This window comes from Schistocerca nitens, chromosome 8 (assembly GCF_023898315.1).
Source record: "Schistocerca nitens isolate TAMUIC-IGC-003100 chromosome 8, iqSchNite1.1, whole genome shotgun sequence".
Classification (NCBI taxonomy): domain Eukaryota; kingdom Metazoa; phylum Arthropoda; class Insecta; order Orthoptera; family Acrididae; genus Schistocerca; species Schistocerca nitens.
In genome coordinates this window covers 49,024,450-49,042,928 of record NC_064621.1, presented here as the reverse complement: position 1 = coordinate 49,042,928, position 18,479 = coordinate 49,024,450, and the positions used below count along the sequence as shown (strand labels likewise).

At 42.6% G+C, this 18,479-nt stretch overlaps 1 protein-coding gene across 1 annotated transcript in view; it reads left to right on the top strand.

Moving 5' to 3' along the window:
* LOC126199148 (uncharacterized) overlaps positions 1 to 18,165 on the top strand; it is a 94,291-nt gene extending 76,126 nt beyond the window's left edge. Inside the window, exon 5 of the mRNA XM_049935904.1 lies at positions 17,055 to 18,165. Coding sequence (XP_049791861.1) covers positions 17,055 to 17,765 — 711 coding nt within the window. The 3' untranslated portion in view covers positions 17,766 to 18,165. The remainder of the gene's footprint in view (positions 1 to 17,054) is intronic.
* Positions 18,166 to 18,479: the final 314 nt, after the last annotated feature.

The following is an 18,479-nucleotide window of genomic DNA, read 5'->3' as shown; positions in this document are numbered from 1 at the left end:
CATCCATGCCCGAGGCAGGATTCGAACCTGCGACCGTAGCGGTCTCGCGGTTCCAAACTGCAGCGCTTAGAACCGCACGGCCACTTCGGCCGGCTCATAAAAGTGTATAAAAGGGTTTATAAGTCAGTTTTATCTGTTCTGCTGTGCCTTCTTTTTGGAAGAACCAAATTCTTATTGGAGTAAACATTTTGGCCACATTTCCCGACGTGTTCCGGGGAAGAGACTATCGAACTGGAACAAATAAAAGGAACTACATTTGTAGTCCAAACGGCGTTTGATATTGTAAAAAACCAATAAAATATTCCGCCTCTCATTTCTATCAAACACACAGTGGTTGCGCTACACACCACTCTGCCCCTGCATTTCACCAACGTCAGTTAAAATTAAGCGCATCTTAGAATATTACTGTCTCTGCAAGGCTATTTGTTTGTTACTGACATGGGGATCTCCCCATCGCACTGCCCTCGGATTTAGTTATAAAATGGCCCAGGAGACACTCCGTCAAAAACTGAACACAGATCAAGCAAGAAAACTGGAAAAAGGTGTACTGAACTGTGAAATAAGAAGGAAGAGATAAACAGTGAACGGTAGAGGCTTAAGACGTGCAACATCGAGATTGTTGCAAGAGTAGCGGCGCCGTGCTTGTGTGGTTGCGGTGTTAGCCAGTACCGTGGTCGATCCGGCGTCAGATGTTCCTCGTACCCAACTTCTTTCCCTTCGTTTTTGTTCACAGACTTACGAACTTCCTGTCTGGTCATTGACGTGTCTGTTCTCCTTCTGTAGTCTTGGCAATTTTCGTACTACAACGTTGCTTATAGAATATGAGTCATGTGGTAAGAATACGTTATCGTCGCTAGTAAATGTGTTACACAATGAGAGCAGGCGAGATGCCGCATACCCCTCTCACAGACCTTTATGTGGGTTCCTGGCCATGTCGGTATTCCTGGGAACGAAACTGCAGATGCCGCAGCCAAGGCTGCGGTCCTCCAGCCTCGGACAGCTTCTTGTTATGTGCCTTCAGCTGATTTTAGCGGGGTCATTTGTCAGCGCATTTTATCGCTGTGGCATGCCGATTGGGCTACACTTACTGAAAACAAGCTTCGCGCCTTGAAACCTCTCCCCTCGGCTTGGACGACCTCTTCACGCCCTTCTCGGCGGGAGGAGGTCGTTTTGGCCCGGTTACGAATTGGACACTGCCGGTTCAGCCATCGCCATCTGCTGACGGCTGCGCCTGCGCCGTTCTGCCTATGTGGGCAAGTGCTGACGGTACGCCACATCCTGTCCGAATTTTAATACACTGCGCATTGATCTTGGCCTGCCATGTACTCTGTATGCCATTTTAGTGGATGACCCGGGAGCAGCTGCTCGCGTTCTTCGTTTTATCCACTTGACAGACCTGTCTAAGGACATTTGATTATGCTGTTTTCTTTTAATCCCTTGCCTGTTAATGTGCCTTTTATAGTGTTGTCCTTTTTAGTTGCTGTGCATTCATAACTTAGTCTGGGCGCTAATGACCACTGTAGTTGTGCGGCCTAAAAAAAAAAAAAAAAAAAAAAAAAAAAAAAAAAAAAAAAAAACGTTCACGGAAATGAAAACGGCAAATAAACGGGTGTGAACTATGTTGCAACAAAGGAATTCTAGAGTCAAAACTTGCAAACCGGAACGCAAAAGTCATAACGTGTGAACGTGTGGTGCTTGTATGGAACAAAGGAGGTGCGTACGTCTGGAGGTCCGTTGCTCAAACCTCATTGTTGCAAACCGACGTTACAACAGAGCACAGACACAAAACTGAGTACGGGAAACAGACACGTCAATGCCTCGACGAACAGCTTGCAATTTTGCGAAAAAAGATGAAACACGAGGGATATTTGAACACAGATCTCACACTTATAGACCAACAACGTGACCACGTAACCACGACGCCGTGGTTATTCAAATTTGCTCGGTGATGAACATCTCTCAGGTTGGACCGTTCATCGTTTCTGTTTTGCTTCTTTTTTCACAGTTCGGTACACCTTCTTCCAGTTTTCGTGCTCGATCTGTCTTCAGTTTTTGACAAACTGTCCACTGGGCCATCTTACCATTTGGCATTGTGCAATATATTGTTCTCGTCAGCAACTCGGATGCGTGAGCTGTTAAGCTGATTCTGCTATAATATTCGCATTGATCTACCCTTGCTCTGTTTGCACTTGTGTGGATGCTATTTTCCCGAAAGTCTCATGGTGCGTCGCCAGTCTCGTAGATTCCACACATCAGCTTGAATTGTCGGTGGTTTCTACGTCCCTCAACGATTTTACAAATTCCAATGCAATATTGTCTATCCTTTCTGCGTTATTTGATCTCTATTCTACCACTAACACTGGATCGCCTATGTCCTTCCTGCCGATTCCAGTTTCTTCTTCTAACACGTCGTCAGACAGGTCCTCCTCCTTTTATAGGCCCTCAGTGCTCTCTTTCCACCTACCTGCTCTTTCTTCTGCGTTTCACATTGGAATTCCCGTTGAACCCTTGATATTGCCACCACTTTTAATTCCACCCAAGGTTGTTTCGACTTTTCCATATGTTGTACCAGTGCTCTCCACGACCTTTCTTTTTTCGATTATTCACATCTTTCCTGTATCCAATTCGCCTTCGCTGCCATATATTTGCTATTTATTTGACTCCCAAAGGATTTATATTGCTGTATTCCTGTCTAGAGAAAAAGGTCATCTTGATTTGCTTCGGACGAAGAGTACAGAGTACCAAACCGTTTACCACAGAACTGTTCCTTCAGTTTGGGAAACAAACCAATGTCATCAGGCCTGTAGGGTAGGTGGGGGTGGGGGAGGGGATGGGGGGAAGGATTTCAGATCCATATTTTCAAGCGTTTCTCTCACTGGTAAGGCAATATGCGGTCTTGCATTATCGTGCAAAATGACACCAGCTGCAAGCATGTCAGATCTCCCTTGACGAGTTTTCGGACGCAAAACGGTTTGCAGAAACAGCTTGTAGTACACACCTGTTACGGACGTCACCTCTGGCACTCTGTTTGTAGCTGTAACTCCATTCCTGTAATACTCAAAGATCGTCATCAGTTTCACCTTTGATTACTGGCGGCCACTTCTTTCCTGGCGTGGAGAGTCGGAACTTCTCTATTGTGAGGATGAGACTTCAGTTCTCGCTTAACATCTCGATCAAGGTTTCATGTAGTGGAACAATGCTCTTCAGAAACTGTTCTCCTTTTGTTCGGTAACGTTCAAGCAAGTATTTTGCCATTTTTGTGCGACCTTCTGTCTGCTCTTCACTTATACGATTCGGAACGTATCTGGCAGCAACTATTCTCATCTTTAACTTTTCAGTTATGAGTCTGTGAAATGAACTGACAGACATTCTGGCCTCATATGATATTTTCTCACGTGATTTTGGTCGATCCTTTCCCTAAATATCATTAACAATAATTTGAGAGGTGTAGCCTGTTCAGCTTATGGCCTTCCACTTCTCGGATTGTCCTCAGTGCTCAGCCGACCTCCACGGAAGTGAGCAGAGCACCTTGACACCGTGCTACTATTTGCTAACTGTCCTTACACACCTCCCTGGAAGCGTCGTAAACTTCCGTTGGGTTTCGATTCTGAACTAGGAACGCTGGTCACTACGTGTAATCCGACCTAACTTGATTTCAGCTTCCTTTTAAAACTGAGTTGCTCACGACACAGACATGCGAACCAGAAAGCACCAACCAGCAAATACAACCGTCACGACTGAAGTCTTGCTCATAACCGGCCTGAATTTAAACTTTACCACGTCACCGTAATGGTCGCATATGTGAGTCTGCATGAGTTTTGAAATGGCCCTAGCACACAGTAAAAATTGAATTTTTGTTGTTGTTGTTGTTGTGGTCTTCAGTCCTGAGACTCGTTTGATACAGCTCTCCATGCTACTCTATCCTGTGCAAGCTTCTTCATCTCCCAGTATCTACTGCAACCTACATCCTTCTGAATCTGCTTAGTGTATTCATCTCTTGGTCTCCCTCTACGATTTTTACCCTCCACGCTGCCCTCCAATGCTAAATTTGTGATCCCTTGATGCCTCAAAACATGACCTACCAACCGATCCCGTCTTCTGGTCAAGTTGTGCCACAAACTTCTCTTCTCCCCAATCCAATACCTCCTAATTAGTTATGTGATCTACCCATCTTATCTTCAGCATTCTTCTGTAGCACCACATTTCGAAAGCTTCTATTCTCTTCTGTCCAAACTGGTTATCGTCCATGTTTCACTTCCATACATGGCTACACTCCATACAAATACTTTCAGAAACGACTTCCTAACACTTAAATCTGTACTCGATGTTAACAAATTTCTCTTCTTCAGAAACGATTTCCTTGCCATTGCCAGTCTACATTTTATATCCTCTCTACTTCGACCATCATCAGTTATTTCGCTCCCTAAATAGCAAAACTCCTTTACTACTTTAAGTGTCTCATTTCCTAATCTAATCCCCTCAGCATCACCCGATTTAATTTGACTACATTCCATTATCCTCGTTTTGCTTTTGTTGATGTTCATCTTATATCCTCCTTTCAAGCCACTGTCCATTCCGTTCAACTGCTCTTCCAAGTCCTTTGCTGTCTCTGACAGAATTACAATGTCATCGGCGAACCTCAAAGTTTTTACTTCTTCTCCATGAATTTTAATACCTACTCCGAATTTTTCTTTTGTTTCCTTTACTGCTTGCTCAATATACAGATTGAATAACATCGGGGAGACGCTACAACCCTGTCTCACTCCTTTCCCAACCACTGCTTCCCTTTCATGCCCCTCGACTCCTATAACTGCCATCTGGTTTCTGTACAAATTGTAAGTAGCCTTTCGCTCCCTGTATTTTACCCCTGCCACCTTCAGAATTTGAAAGAGAGTATTCCAGTTAACGTTGTCAAAAGCTTTCTCTAAGTCTACAAATGCTAGAAACGTAGGTTTGCCTTTTCTTAATCTTTCTTCTAAGATAAGTCGTAAGGTTAGTATTGCGTCACATGTTCCAACATTTCTACGGAATCCAACCTGATCTTCCCCGAGGTCCGCTTCTACCAGTTTTTCCATTCGTCTGTAAAGAATTCGCGTTAGTATTTTGCAGCTGTGACTTATTAAACTGATAGTTCGGTAATTTTCACATCTGTCAACACCTGCTTTCTTTGGGATTGGAATTATTATATTCTTCTCGAAGTCTGTGGGTATTTCGCCTGTCTCATACATCTTGCTCACCAGATGGTAGAGTTTTGTCATGACTGGCTCTCCCAAGGCCATTAGTAGTTCTAATGGAATGTTGTCTACTCCAGGGGCCTTGTTTCGACTCAGGTCTTTCAGTGCTCTGTCAAACTCTTCACGCAGTATTTTATCTCCCATTTCATCTTCATCTACATCCTTTTCCATTTCCATAATATTGTCCTCAAGTACATCGCCCTTGTATAAACCCTCTATATACTCCTTCCACCTTTCTGCCTTCCCTTCTTTGCTTAGAATTGGGTTGCCATCTGAGCTCTTGATATTCATACAAGTGGTTCTCTTCTCTCCAAAGGTCTCTTTAATTTTCCTGTAGGCAGTATCTATCTTACCCCTAGTGAGACAAGCCTCTACATCCTTACATTTGTCCTCTAGCCATCCCTGCTTAGCCATTTTGCACGTTCTGTCGATCTCATTTTTGAGACGTTTGTATTCCCTTTTGCCTGCTTCATTTACTGCATTTTTATATTTTCTCCTTTCATCAATTAAATTCAATATTTCTTCTGTTACCCAAGGATTTCTATTAGCCCTCGTCTTTTTACCTACTTGATCCTCTGCTGCCTTCACTACTTCATCCCTCAGAGCTACCCATTCTTCTTCTACTGTATTTCTTTCCCCCATTCCTGTCAATTGTTCCCTTATGCTCCCCCTGAAACTCTCTACAACCTCTGGTTCTTTCAGTTTATCCAGGTCCCATCTCCTTAAATTCCCACCTTTTTGCAGTTTCTTCAGTTTCAATCTGCAGTTCATAACCAATAGATTGTGGTCAGAATCCACATCTGCCCCTGGAAATGTCTTACAATTTAAAACCTGGTTCCTAAATCTCTGTCTTACCATTATATAATCTATCTGATACCTTTTAGTATCTCCAGGATTCTTCCAGGTATACAACCTTCTTTTATGATTCTTGAACCAAGTGTTAGCTATGATTAAGTTATGCTCTGTGCAAAATTCTACAAGGCGGCTTCCTCTTTCATTTCTTCCCCCCCAATCCATATTCACCTACTATGTTTCCTTCTCTCCCTTTTCCTACTGACGAATTCCAGTCACCCATGACTATTAAATTTTAGTCTCCCTTCACTACCTGAATAATTTCTTTTATCTCATCATACATTTCATCTATTTCTTCAGCATCTGCAGAGCCAGTTGGCATATAAACTTGTACTACTGTAGTAGGCATGGGCTTTGTGTCTATCTTGGCCACAATAATGCGTTCACTATGCTGTTTGTAGTAGCTAACCCGCACTCCTATTTTTTTTATTCATTATTAAATCTACTCTTGCATTACCCCTATTTGATTTTGTATTTATAACCCTGTATTCACCTGACCAAAAGTCTTGTTCCTCCTGCCACCGAACTTCACTAATTCCCACTATATCTAACTTTAACCTAGCCATTTCCCTTTTTAAATTTTCTAACCTACCTGCCCGATTAAGGGATCTGACATTCCACGCTCCGATCCGTAGAATGCCAGTTTTCTTTCTCCTGATAACGACGTCCTCTTGAGTAGTCCCCGCCCGGAGATCCGAATGGGGGACTATTTTACCTCCGGAATATTTTACCCAAGAGGACGCCATCATCATTTAATCATACAGTAAAGCTGCATGTCCTCGGGAAAAATTACGGCTGTAGTTTCCCCTTGCTTTCAGTCGTTCGCAGTACCAGCACAGCAAGGCCGTTTTGGTTAATGTTACAAGGCCAGATCAGTCAATCATCCGGACTGTTGCCCCTGCAACTACTGAAAAGGCTGCTGCCCCTCTTCAGGAACCACATGTTTGTCTGGCCTCTCAACAGAGACCCCTCCATTGTGGTTGCACATACGGTACGGCCATCTGTATCGCTGAGGCACGCAAGCCTCCCCACCAACGGCAAGGTCCATGGTTCATGGGGGGGGGGGGGGGAGAATTGAATTGTTTGTTGAAAAAGACTGTAGACCAGCCTGTGAACCAGGTTCCTTTGAGATTGTGAAGAGACTGTGGAGCCAATGAAGAATGCAGGTACAAACATCATAACAGACCGTTTCTACACTTCTGTGGGACTGACGGTATGCAGATTACAAACTTACCTCGGTTTGAACACTCAAACACAACAGAGAACACATGTCCCAAGACAATAGCAGATCCACCCGTTAAGAAGCTTCCTGTAATAGTTGTCTCGTACTTCATAAAGGAAAAACCGAATAATTATCTGTTGATGTTGTCTACATAACATCGTGATGCAGGAGTATAATTTGATGAACAAGAAAAGAAAATCTAAATAAACCTATATTCTAATTCCCCTAACGGAGGACAGACCGAATGGCTAGGATACTACAAAGAGGTACGAGGAGTCAATGTACTGCAGCTCACTTGATACACATAATCAATAAACTCAAATACACTGTTCGAGATTGATGTGCCAAAGTAGAATGGAGGAAATCAAACGCCACTGTATCTGCATGAATTAAGCTTTGAACGTTTCCAGTCATATGTAGATGAGCGATCTCGGGGCTTGGAAGGACTCCCGTTACGCATCATTTACGCTATGGGAGACGTTTTTCGACAGAAACTAAAAATAACCAAAACTACTCCAAATGAAGAACCAAGTAGGAAAGCAAGATGCTACACATCTTTGATGAAAACAACTAACCACTGAGCCAGAGTTAACATCACAACAAACAAATTAAGCTTGCTGGAAGCAGTGCTCCCCGTCTGTATAAGAGTCACTCAGGTTCAGTTATTTTCTGTGCTTGTCTTCTGTGTATGGCGGTATACTTCTCCTCTCGAAGAGTCTGTCTTGAAAGCTTTCGATACACTGTAGCCTATTTTGATGAAAGTGTTTCTGTTTCGCTTTTTGAAGTTTTTCGTCAAGGACAACAAATTTTGAACAGCCTGTATATTTAAGTACTGACTGAATGTTTTATTTAAACTTCCATTAGCCAAGATTTTACCACTATCGCTTGTTATATTTCATCAGAGAAAAAGACTGTATTATAAATTTCTGAATACCTTGTATATTCTAAAGGCTACATTTTTAGTCACAGTGCAACTGAGCACTTTTAAACTGATCTCACACCGGATACACAATCACGTAAAATAAATAAATATTACAAGATTTATAAGCTGTTGTAACACAGGAAAATTTTGCTCTTGTTTGGTGTTCCATGTAACCTAAAATGAGATGGTGTTCCTTGGATTAATCGGAAATCTATTAGCGCGATCTAAGCTCTGAAATTACTTTTACAAAGACAAAGACAATAGCGTCCTTTGCACTGTGTTGATTTCTGTGTACAAAAAATTTATGTTGTTTTTCTCCAGTGTGTTAAGCTATTCTCCCCATGGCAATGACAGACCAATCTAGTGACAGCTTTCAGATCGATGACAACATAACGTATTGGTATACGCATCAAGAGAAGCCCGCAGCGCGGTCAGTGTGACGTCACCAAGAGAGGGCCAGGCTTGGCGAGTCGCTGAGCTGACAGAATCGACGAGCACGTCCTGCAGTCTCAGGCGGTTTGGCAGAATATATTTGGTAGAAAAACTTGATTTCTACTTTTCTTGTAGCTCTTTATATGTCAGCTTCTTGGTGAAGTTCCCATCATTTCGGTAATGGTCGTAGTGACTGTGATATTTCCTATATAAATAACACATTGAAAATTTGCAATGAAAAACAGGGGTCGCTGTAGTTTTGTGTTTTGTGCACATTACACCATATGCTGCTGTGAATGAAATTCAGCTGACATACTGAATTTTTCTGTAGAGTTGGGAGGAGGTCTCTGTCTGCATTCTCGGAAAAACGGCTTTTAAGTAGCATGTTCACTTCCGATCGACGAGCGTGTGGATTCATAACATCCCCCATATCTCGTAAACTGCTCAATATGTAGAAACGAGCTTTCGGCCAATATAGCACACAAAGAGAAGAGTGTTTTCAATATGGTTAATGATATGTCTGCGTAAGCAGAAGAAACTAACGATCAAAGTCCGAAAACAATTTATTGGACTGTTCAATTAACCAAACCGGGCTGCCGGGAAGGCAGCTATCCACATCTGCTGGCGGTCGATCTGCCGATGTGCGTCTTTTTTTTTTCTTTATTGTAATTTTAAGCACCTCATACAAGGCGGGCTGGCAGCAGCATAATATGCTGCTCTTCAGCCTTGAGGGGTACAATAATACGATATATAGGTGACACAATACAAAAAAAATGGCGGGCAAAGAATGTAGATACAAAAACAATAAACATGAAGCCGTTCACGCTGGACGAAAAAACACTAACATTTGTTAACACGGCGCATAGAAGACGGACGACAGCGACGGCACACGTGAACAGATGAGGCGTGACGACGAAAGAACACTAAACGCAGACGAAGGCACACACACGAGACACTGATGGCGATGATCTCTGGCGCGCGAAAGTTCACTGAGCGTGTGCGAGTCCGGGGACCTGCCAAGGGAGGAGGAGGAAGGGGAGTGGGAGAGGGAGAGGGGAGAGCAGAGCAGAGCAGAGATGCCAGGGGCACGGGAGAGAGGGGGAGGGGGGAAGGGGGAGGGGAAGCCCGAGGGAAGAGGGGTGGAGGGAGGGGACAGGGGAAAAGGAAATAGAAGGGAGGGAGGGTGCCTAAAGGAAAGGACATCGGAAGTGGGGAGGCAGGGTCAAAGTTGATAGGAGGGATAGATGGAGGGGAGGAGGACATCATCAGGGAGGGGGAGCTGGCGGAAGCCACCTTGGGAGAGGGTAAGGAGGGTGGAGAGATGGAGACCGGGTGGGACGTGGGAATACAGGCGCGGCAGCGGGCGGGGGTGGGAGAGGATCGGGGAGACGAGCGGGTGAGGAGGATCGAGTTTATGGGAGGTGTACAGGATCCGTATCCTTTCAAGGAAAAGGAGGAGGTGGGGGAAGGGGATGAGATCATACAGGATCCGCGTAGGGGAGGGGAGACGGATGCGATAGGCGAGGCGGAGAGCATGGCGTTCAAGGATTTGGAGGGATTTATAAAAGGTAGGGGAGGCGGAGATCCAAGCCGGATGGGCATAACAAAGGATAGGGCGGATGAGGGATTTATAGGTGTGGAGGATGGTGGAGGGGTCCAGACCCCACGTACGGCCGGAGAGGAGCTTGAGGAGACTGAGTCGGGAGTGTGCCTTGGCTTGGATTGTCCGGAGGTGGGGAGTCCAGGAGAGGCGACGGTCGAGGGTGACGCCAAGGTACTTAAGGGTGGGAGTGAGGGCGATAGGACGGCCATAGATGGTGATGTAGAAATCACGGAGGCGGAAGGAAGGAGTGGTTTTGCCTACAATGATCGCCTGGGTTTTGGAAGGATTGACCTTGAGCAACCACTGGTTGCACCAAGCGGTGAACCGGTCAAGATGGGATTGGAGAAGGTGTTGGGAGCGCTGCAGGGTGGGGGCAAGGGCAAGGAAGGCGGTTTCATCGGCAAACTGGAGAAGGTGGACGGGGGGTGACGGCGGCGGCATGTCCGCCGTGTACAAAAGGTACGGAAGGGGGGAGAGGACGGAGCCTTGGGGCACACCGGCAGAGGGGAAAAAGGTGTAAGAATCGGTGTTATGGATGGTGACATAGGAAGGACGGCGGGAGAGAAAGGAGCTGATCAGATGGACGTAGTTAATGGGAAGGGCGAAGGTTTGGAGCTTGAAGAGGAGATCGGAATGCCATACGCGGTCATATGCACGTTCGAGGTCCAGGGAGAGGAAGATTGCAGAGCGACGGGAATTAAGCTGTTCGGAAAGGAGATGAGTGAGGTGAAGGAGAAGGTCATCGGAAGAGAAGGACGGCCGAAAGCCACAGTGGGTAACGGGAAGGAGGTGGTGCTGGCGGAGATGCTGGTGGATGCGTCAGGTGAGGATAGATTCCAGGACCTTGTTGAAGACCGAGGTAAGGCTGATGGGACGGTAGGAGACCGATGTGCGTCCGAGCGCCGGCCTTTATAGCGCTTCTGCGGATGAGTACCTCGGAACTATTTTCCATCACGTGGTTTGACGTATTAAAATAGTTCCGGGATCTGCAGCGACCTCTTCCTTACGTTTATGTGGGCCGGTAGTGGCCCCTGGTGTCTTTGCTGTGTTGTTGTTGTTGTTGTTGTGGCCGTTCGTCAATATTGCCTCTCAGTTGTGTAGTGCTTCGGTGTGCCTGCGAAGTGGGCAACCTGCGGCTGCAGGCTGTCAGTTTGGTTGCTGATACTCTAGGTGCCGCGATGTCTGGTGGAGAAGACCACAGCAGTTAACGTATGAAACTTGATCTATGATGATATATATCAGAAACTGCAGCTTTTATTTTATTTATTTTTTTTTCAAGCTAGTACCGTAATTTTTTAAGAGTCATGGACGGCTAGAGAAAACAGAATTTGATAGTACGAAAAACATGAAATTTTTTCTCTTACGTTACTGTAAACTGAAAAAGTGGGAGTTTCCAAAGGATTTCCGTTGTACGCTTCAGTTTTCTTGAACACACGAAAAATTACTGAAAATAGTGTACCATCTTTCTGTTCCCATCGCTGTACAGAGGGAGGGAGTAGATATTCTTGCTACAAATTTTTCTTAATTCGTCAGTGAATAATTGGCAATGTTTTGGAAGCCGTCATTTTTTTTTACAGCTTCAGAGATACGAAAGTGTTTTACTGGGTCAGTTCTAGTCTGCCGCAGAAGATCAGAACTGTTCTGTTAGAAATAACATATCTGATACCTGTTTATTTGTGATTAATAAGATTAAGAAAACAAGATAGTCATTATTTTATGAACCGCTTGAGACAACTCGTTTAGGTTAAAATATATTAGAAATATATACAATTTATCTTTAACACATCAAAAGGTAAGGTGAAGACGTTCACCACTTTGCTCTGAATAGACGATGCTCTATTTGCTGTCAATTATTGGCATATTTCTCAGACGAAGAACAGGAAGAAAATCCTTTCGTAAGTTTCCGTCGCAACTGTTGACTATTAAAAATACGATGGGGTACACCTCCTCCCAAGTCTAAGGAAAAATTCAGTATGCTAGCTAAATTTCATTTCCAGCACCAAACGCAAAACCCCTATTATTCATTGCAACGTTTCTCGATTTGTTATTTATATAGGAAACATCACAGTAACTATGATCGTTAACGAAATGGCGCGCATTTCACTATAAAGCTGACACGATATGCTGCAAGTAATATAGAAATTAAATTTCTGTACCAAATAGACTCTGTAAAACGATTTGAGAAAGAGTGCAGTGCGTGAGCCCATTCTGTCAGCGCGGCGCCCCGTTAAGCCTCGCTCACTCTGGATGAGATGGTGGTGTAGTATCACGATTTGAAGTCGGTTAGCAGTTAACTTCTTTCCCGACGGACAAGCCCGTCATTGTACATGGAAGAAAAAAAAAAACGTGTTTTGTATTTGTTCTTATCAGCTGATACTCAGGTTAATAAAGCTGTTTGAATTCATTTAAAAATGGACTTAACTATTGCCTTGTAGCTGCAAAAGCTGCAAATATAGAACGACAGCATACCCAGGAATCAGTGGAGCAAACCTGTGGTAGAATCAGTAACGTAAGCCAACTTCATTATAAAATGCGATCTAGCCATCTACGCCAGAATATAGGCCCCACATTGTGAGGTCACACTGTTTCACTACATCACTCTTCCCTGTTGGTGGAATACACTGGAAGTAAATTTGAGCTATACCTATTTATTGTTGTAACCACTAGATTGTCATATGGCCACTAAAATTGTTGATTAGACTCATCCAACAAGCTGACTTCCATTCTAATTTAGCAACACAATAATATTACTAGTAAAAAAATGGTTACTGACTATGAATTAATATTTCTTTAAAACAGGTAAGCAAAAAATGACAGACGGTGTACATTATTGCTTAGATAGGTTTTCCAATGGGCAAAACAGTACATGTGAGAAAGGATGATATAGGTGGGTACTAAACGCTTGAAATTCGTTGATTAAACACATTGCAAATCTCATGTGTAATAGTACCTTTGCCTACATTCACTGTCTTACGTGTGTTGTATCACACATTACTTCCTTTTGTTTGTTGTGATACCATAAAACGCTACATTAGGTAGCACTTATCCACGCAGAATAGCCACCCACACTTGTTGTTGTTGTGGTCTTCAGACTGGTTTGATGCAGCTCTCCATGCTACTCTACCCTGTGCAAGCTTCATCTCCCAGTACCTACTGCAGCCTACATCCTTCTGAATCTGCTTAGTGTATTCATCTCTTGGTCTCCCTCTACGATTTTTACCCTCCACACTGCCCTCCAGTACTAAATTGGTGAGCCCTTGATGCCTCAGAACATGTCCTACCAACCGATCCCATCTTCTAGTCAAGTTGTGCCACAAACTCCTCCCCAATTATGTTCAATACCTCCTCATTAGTTATGTGATCTACCCATGTAATCTTCAGCATTCTTCTGTAACACCACATTTCGAAAGCTTCTATTCTCTTCTTGTCCAAACTATTTATCGTGCATGTTTCACTTCCATACATGGCTACACTCCATACAAATACTTTCAGAAACGACATCCTGACACTTAAATCAATACTCGATGTTAACAAATTTCTCTTCTTCAGAAACGCTTTCCTTGCCATTCCCAGTCTACATTTTATATCCTCTCTACTTCGACCATCATTAGTTATTTTGCTCCCCAAATAGCAAAACTCCTTTACTACTTTAAGTGTCTCATTTCCTAATCTAATTCCCTCAGCATCACCCGACTTAATTCGACTACATTCCATTATCCTCCTTTTGCTTTTGTTGATGTTCCTCTTATACCCTCCTTTCAAGACAGTGTCCATTCCGTTCAACTGCTCTCCCAAGTCTTTTGCTATGATGAAACAACATAGTTAGCACATAAACTTTTCATGCCTGAATTTTTAATTAAATTTTTACAGTAACTGTTACGATGTGTTAGCGAGCGCCTTCGTACGTGGTACAGCGACTGGCTTCGTCTCAAAGGTCACTTACAATCGTCTACAGCTGCCTGGCGTGAAAAGGACTGTTGTGATGGTTGACATATTACGACGTAATGGTCGCGGAACAAACGTCTTATCTCTCTTTAGCAGCGTACAATGTGTCCAGGGCGTGTTGTTCTCTACCCCCAAATGTCTGCTTTATCCGTAGGGCTTTGTACTTGGAGCTGTAGTTGTTGCTGTCTGCGTTGGTCGGATGCAGGCTTGTTGTTCGACGGTTGCGGCATAAGTTCTACCTTGCCGAGACCGTTTCGCATTGCACGTTGGACTAGTGGCGGAGACTGATCCCAAAAATCAGTGTATCTCCTCTTCGAAATTCTCTATTGCGTCTTGATGTATGGGGTCTGCCATCTCTTGTGTACTCCGCCTGATATTTCTGGCAGGCAGACAGTGTTGTATTTTATCCCCTGCTCTATGGCGTACGAGATAAGCGAGGTTGCGCTGGTCTTCCACAAGTGCCATAGGGGCCACATTCTGCAGTCGGTCGTAGCTCTTTCGTTCCATTCTTTTTGTTATCATTTCCTCGATTTGATGAGACCACTTTGTCAATTCCTCTGTTGGTGTACATCCTTTACTAGAAGAGTTTCGTACGTGCCTTCCTTGAGCCTTTTCATCAAGTATGAGGTTTTGTTGACATCTGTCATATCCTGATGACGATGTGGTATAGTGGCAAAACATTCTGTTAAGTACAGCTCTGTTGTTTCAACCATGACGCTGGGCACTGTTGTTCAATATTGTTCCGTTAAGCGGTCTTGCTTTTTATTATCATTTCTCTTCAGTTTTCTTCAGTTTGACCAGGAAATTGTGTCAGCTATTAAGTTTTCTTCGTTGTTCTCATACTACTGCTGGCTTGTAGCGTCCAAGTAAAAGTAAACGAGCACATTTGACAAATACATTATGTCATCTCATCTGTTGTTTCTGGCAACTGGGTCGAATCGTTTGTGACATTTCATCAGGTCCTTACCAGCGTCTGCGGAAAACATTGATGAATGGCTCACGTGCAGCTGACTTACTCCTGTTTCGGAATCCATCTGTCTCCTGAATACACAGGCCTTAGAATGATGTACTGTTTGGATTCTAATTCCTGTCCATGAAGGCGACGGCCTAATGGATGCAACAATGAAGTAAAAATTTTGAAGTACAGGTCGTTTCCAGCAAACAGCGTCGTGTCAAAACCTCTAGCAGGTCCAGACCCGAAGACAGGTTCGTCAATACAGTACAACACTTGGAAGCGAAAGCGTATTTATTGCTGACACCAAGGTGTAGCAGTCAGATCACAACTGAACTCTTAACGGAGAATGTGGAAAATATCGAATATTCCAGAATGTCGGTACAGACATCGAATATTTCAGAATGTTGAAATATTACGAGCGTAAGAGCCTTCCAGTATTAATAAATACCATCCAACTGGGTGATGTTGTCTGATTTTCGTCATTAAACTTAAATATTTCTGAAACCATTGAAATTAATGGTTTTTGTTTCAGAGCGTGGGTATTGAGCTGTAGTAACAAAATTTTTGGTGTTTATTACCTTTTGCTCTAACAGACCATAAAATGTAAAAAAACTCTGTTGGTCATCTTTGGAATGAAGTTGTCTGATTGTCTGTTATGTGATAATTGTGGATAGTTTATGACTCTAGGGTGACTTTAACTGTTCTGCTGAAACTTTATCAGTAATTGAAAAATAAAGTAAAATAAAATAAAAAAATAAAATAAATCTCGTATGATAATTAAATTTTAATACTAATTTCAAAGTAAAGAAGAAAATTTAAAGAAAAATTGTGATCACATATTTTCTTTATGAAATTCTGAAGAAACACACACTCTTCTTTTTTAGCACTGGCTGACCGCTTTGTGCTTTGCCATGAAAACCATGAATCCTTTTCATTAGGGGTTCCTTTGGAACTTTTATACTCTCAGCTAGCCTTGTAATCGCTTATTTTTCTATTTCAAATTTCTGTGAACCCAATTCTGAAACCTTCATGTTATATTTCTTCAATTCACCTGATTTACATTTTCACACACATGGCACTTTCATACTGAAAATTCCTACGTTATCAGCTTTATTGATGGAACTGCGACCTAGACCTACACGACAAATAATGAGTTAGTATATAGACACTTGTAGTAATAACTGCCTCGCTCCATCACTAAACTGTTATAGAAAATTGTTGTTGCATCCACCATGGAACACTGTTGCTACGTTAATTGGATTACATTTTGCCACATTCGTGACTGTTAGCTTCTAAAAGATGCACTTGAAACACATGGTCAACTTCACTCGGATTCCACCAAGAATTTCCAAAGATTTATTTACGTATTTAAAAGCATAAATTTATTATTATGCCCATTGCCATTATGGAGGACCAAAAGCACGACATACATAAGACATAGCTACATGAATTGTTTTATACCAGATTCATGAATAAAGCTTTTAGCTCATTAAAAAAGTTAAAAAAAGCAGTTATTCGGAAAAACGACTAATAATCAGATAAAGGTTCGGTTGCACTTGCCACCAACTAAGGACTGCCGAATAGTGCATGAAATAACTAAAATAAAATAATTTTCATCATCAACAAGATGTTTTATGAAGTTTTCTGTTAACTTGCCCTATCCCCATTTGGCAGTACTAAATGAAAAGTAAATCCTCGAGGCCGAATTTGAACTGGCGACCCGCAACACCCCAGTCAGCGACGTTAACTGCTATCCCACACCCCTTCTCCTGGCAATGTTACAGAAACTGAGTTTCATTTTTGTTCATAGGTAATTCCTTCTTCGATGCCGAGAGTAACGCTTTTCCTTCTTCAGTACACATTAACCATGATGATTATTATAATTTCAGGTCTCTCGAGACGTCTTTTCTGGTCTGTTACAATTGGAAACTCTTGTTCTATCAAGAAACCAGCTGAAAATATTTCCTACAGATGTCTTCGTGGACAACGCATGTCTCAAGAACCTAGTCCTGTCTGGGAATCCGATCACACTTCCAGTATCTGGGATGTTCCTTCGAAGCGAGTCTCTGCAGTACTTGGACATCTCCAGCTGCAGCCTGTCAAAGCTTCAGCCAGAAGTCTTCTCAGGTTTTCCCCAACTCCAGGAGCTGCACCTCGGAAACAACAACCTTGTCGCGTATCCACGCGATGCCTTAAGGCCACTCTCTAACCTGCATACCGTTTACCACGACTTATTCATCGCAGGCGACAGCTCACGTTCTTACACGCGACATTTTATCTATATTAGCTGCATGGCTGCCACTATTGTCATCTTGTTGTTCGTCTCATACAAAGCTGTCGCACTGTTGATTATGAACTCCTGGTGCAGGACATGCATGCCCCGGTTTGATGACGTGTACTTTCAGCTGGGCAGTGGTAAACCGCTGACCCTATCCAACAGACTGGATGAAGTGAGGCAGCCACCTTTGCTTAACATTAACCGCACACAGCAGCGGAGACTTCCTGCACCCCCTTCTGGATCCTGGACTCCCACAGACAGCCCACAGTTCCACTCCCTATTATCAAACCAACCTCTTTATGAGACCATATCTCCTCCTTAGCAGAGAGCTCCCACTGTCAGAGGATTAACATTGTGAAAAATATATATCAGATTAATACCTTACACCACTTAGTTTGTAATTAAAAGTATAAGTATTGCTAAATACACGAAGTATTTGAATTATAGCATTTACTTACTTTCTTAAGAAACACTGAAGAGGTTTTACAAGAATCATATAGTAGCATTATAAGTAAGATCAATTTTATACAGAAGGTTCAAGACTGTTTTTAGGCAGAATGATAAGAAATTAAAAATTTAATCTTTTAACAAATGAATCATTAACTGAATTGCAAGATGTAATTAAAGTTAAAAGAAGTTGTATTAATGTGAATAATAAAGATCGAAACTGTCTTCTTTAGCCTCAAAATTAACATTATTTTTTAAACATGTAAGGAAGGTTCTCAAGCAGTTAGTAAATACAGAAGTTTTGGATTATATATTGATGAAAAGATAAAAACATTTGAATATCCAATTAAAACTGATGGAATTGGAAAAATTGATTCAAACATTGGGGTATCAATTAATATACTTCCTTAATAATACCTATGTGCAGCAATAAGTATAAATGTATCATTGTGTGATTATAGTGAGTAATAGTTCACATTGTTCTTGGATTAAAGTTCACTGAAGACTAGAGCCAAGAGAAATTAAACAATGTGTGTGATATATCTTTACCCATAAAAATCATTTATGTTATAATACTAATGAAAATATT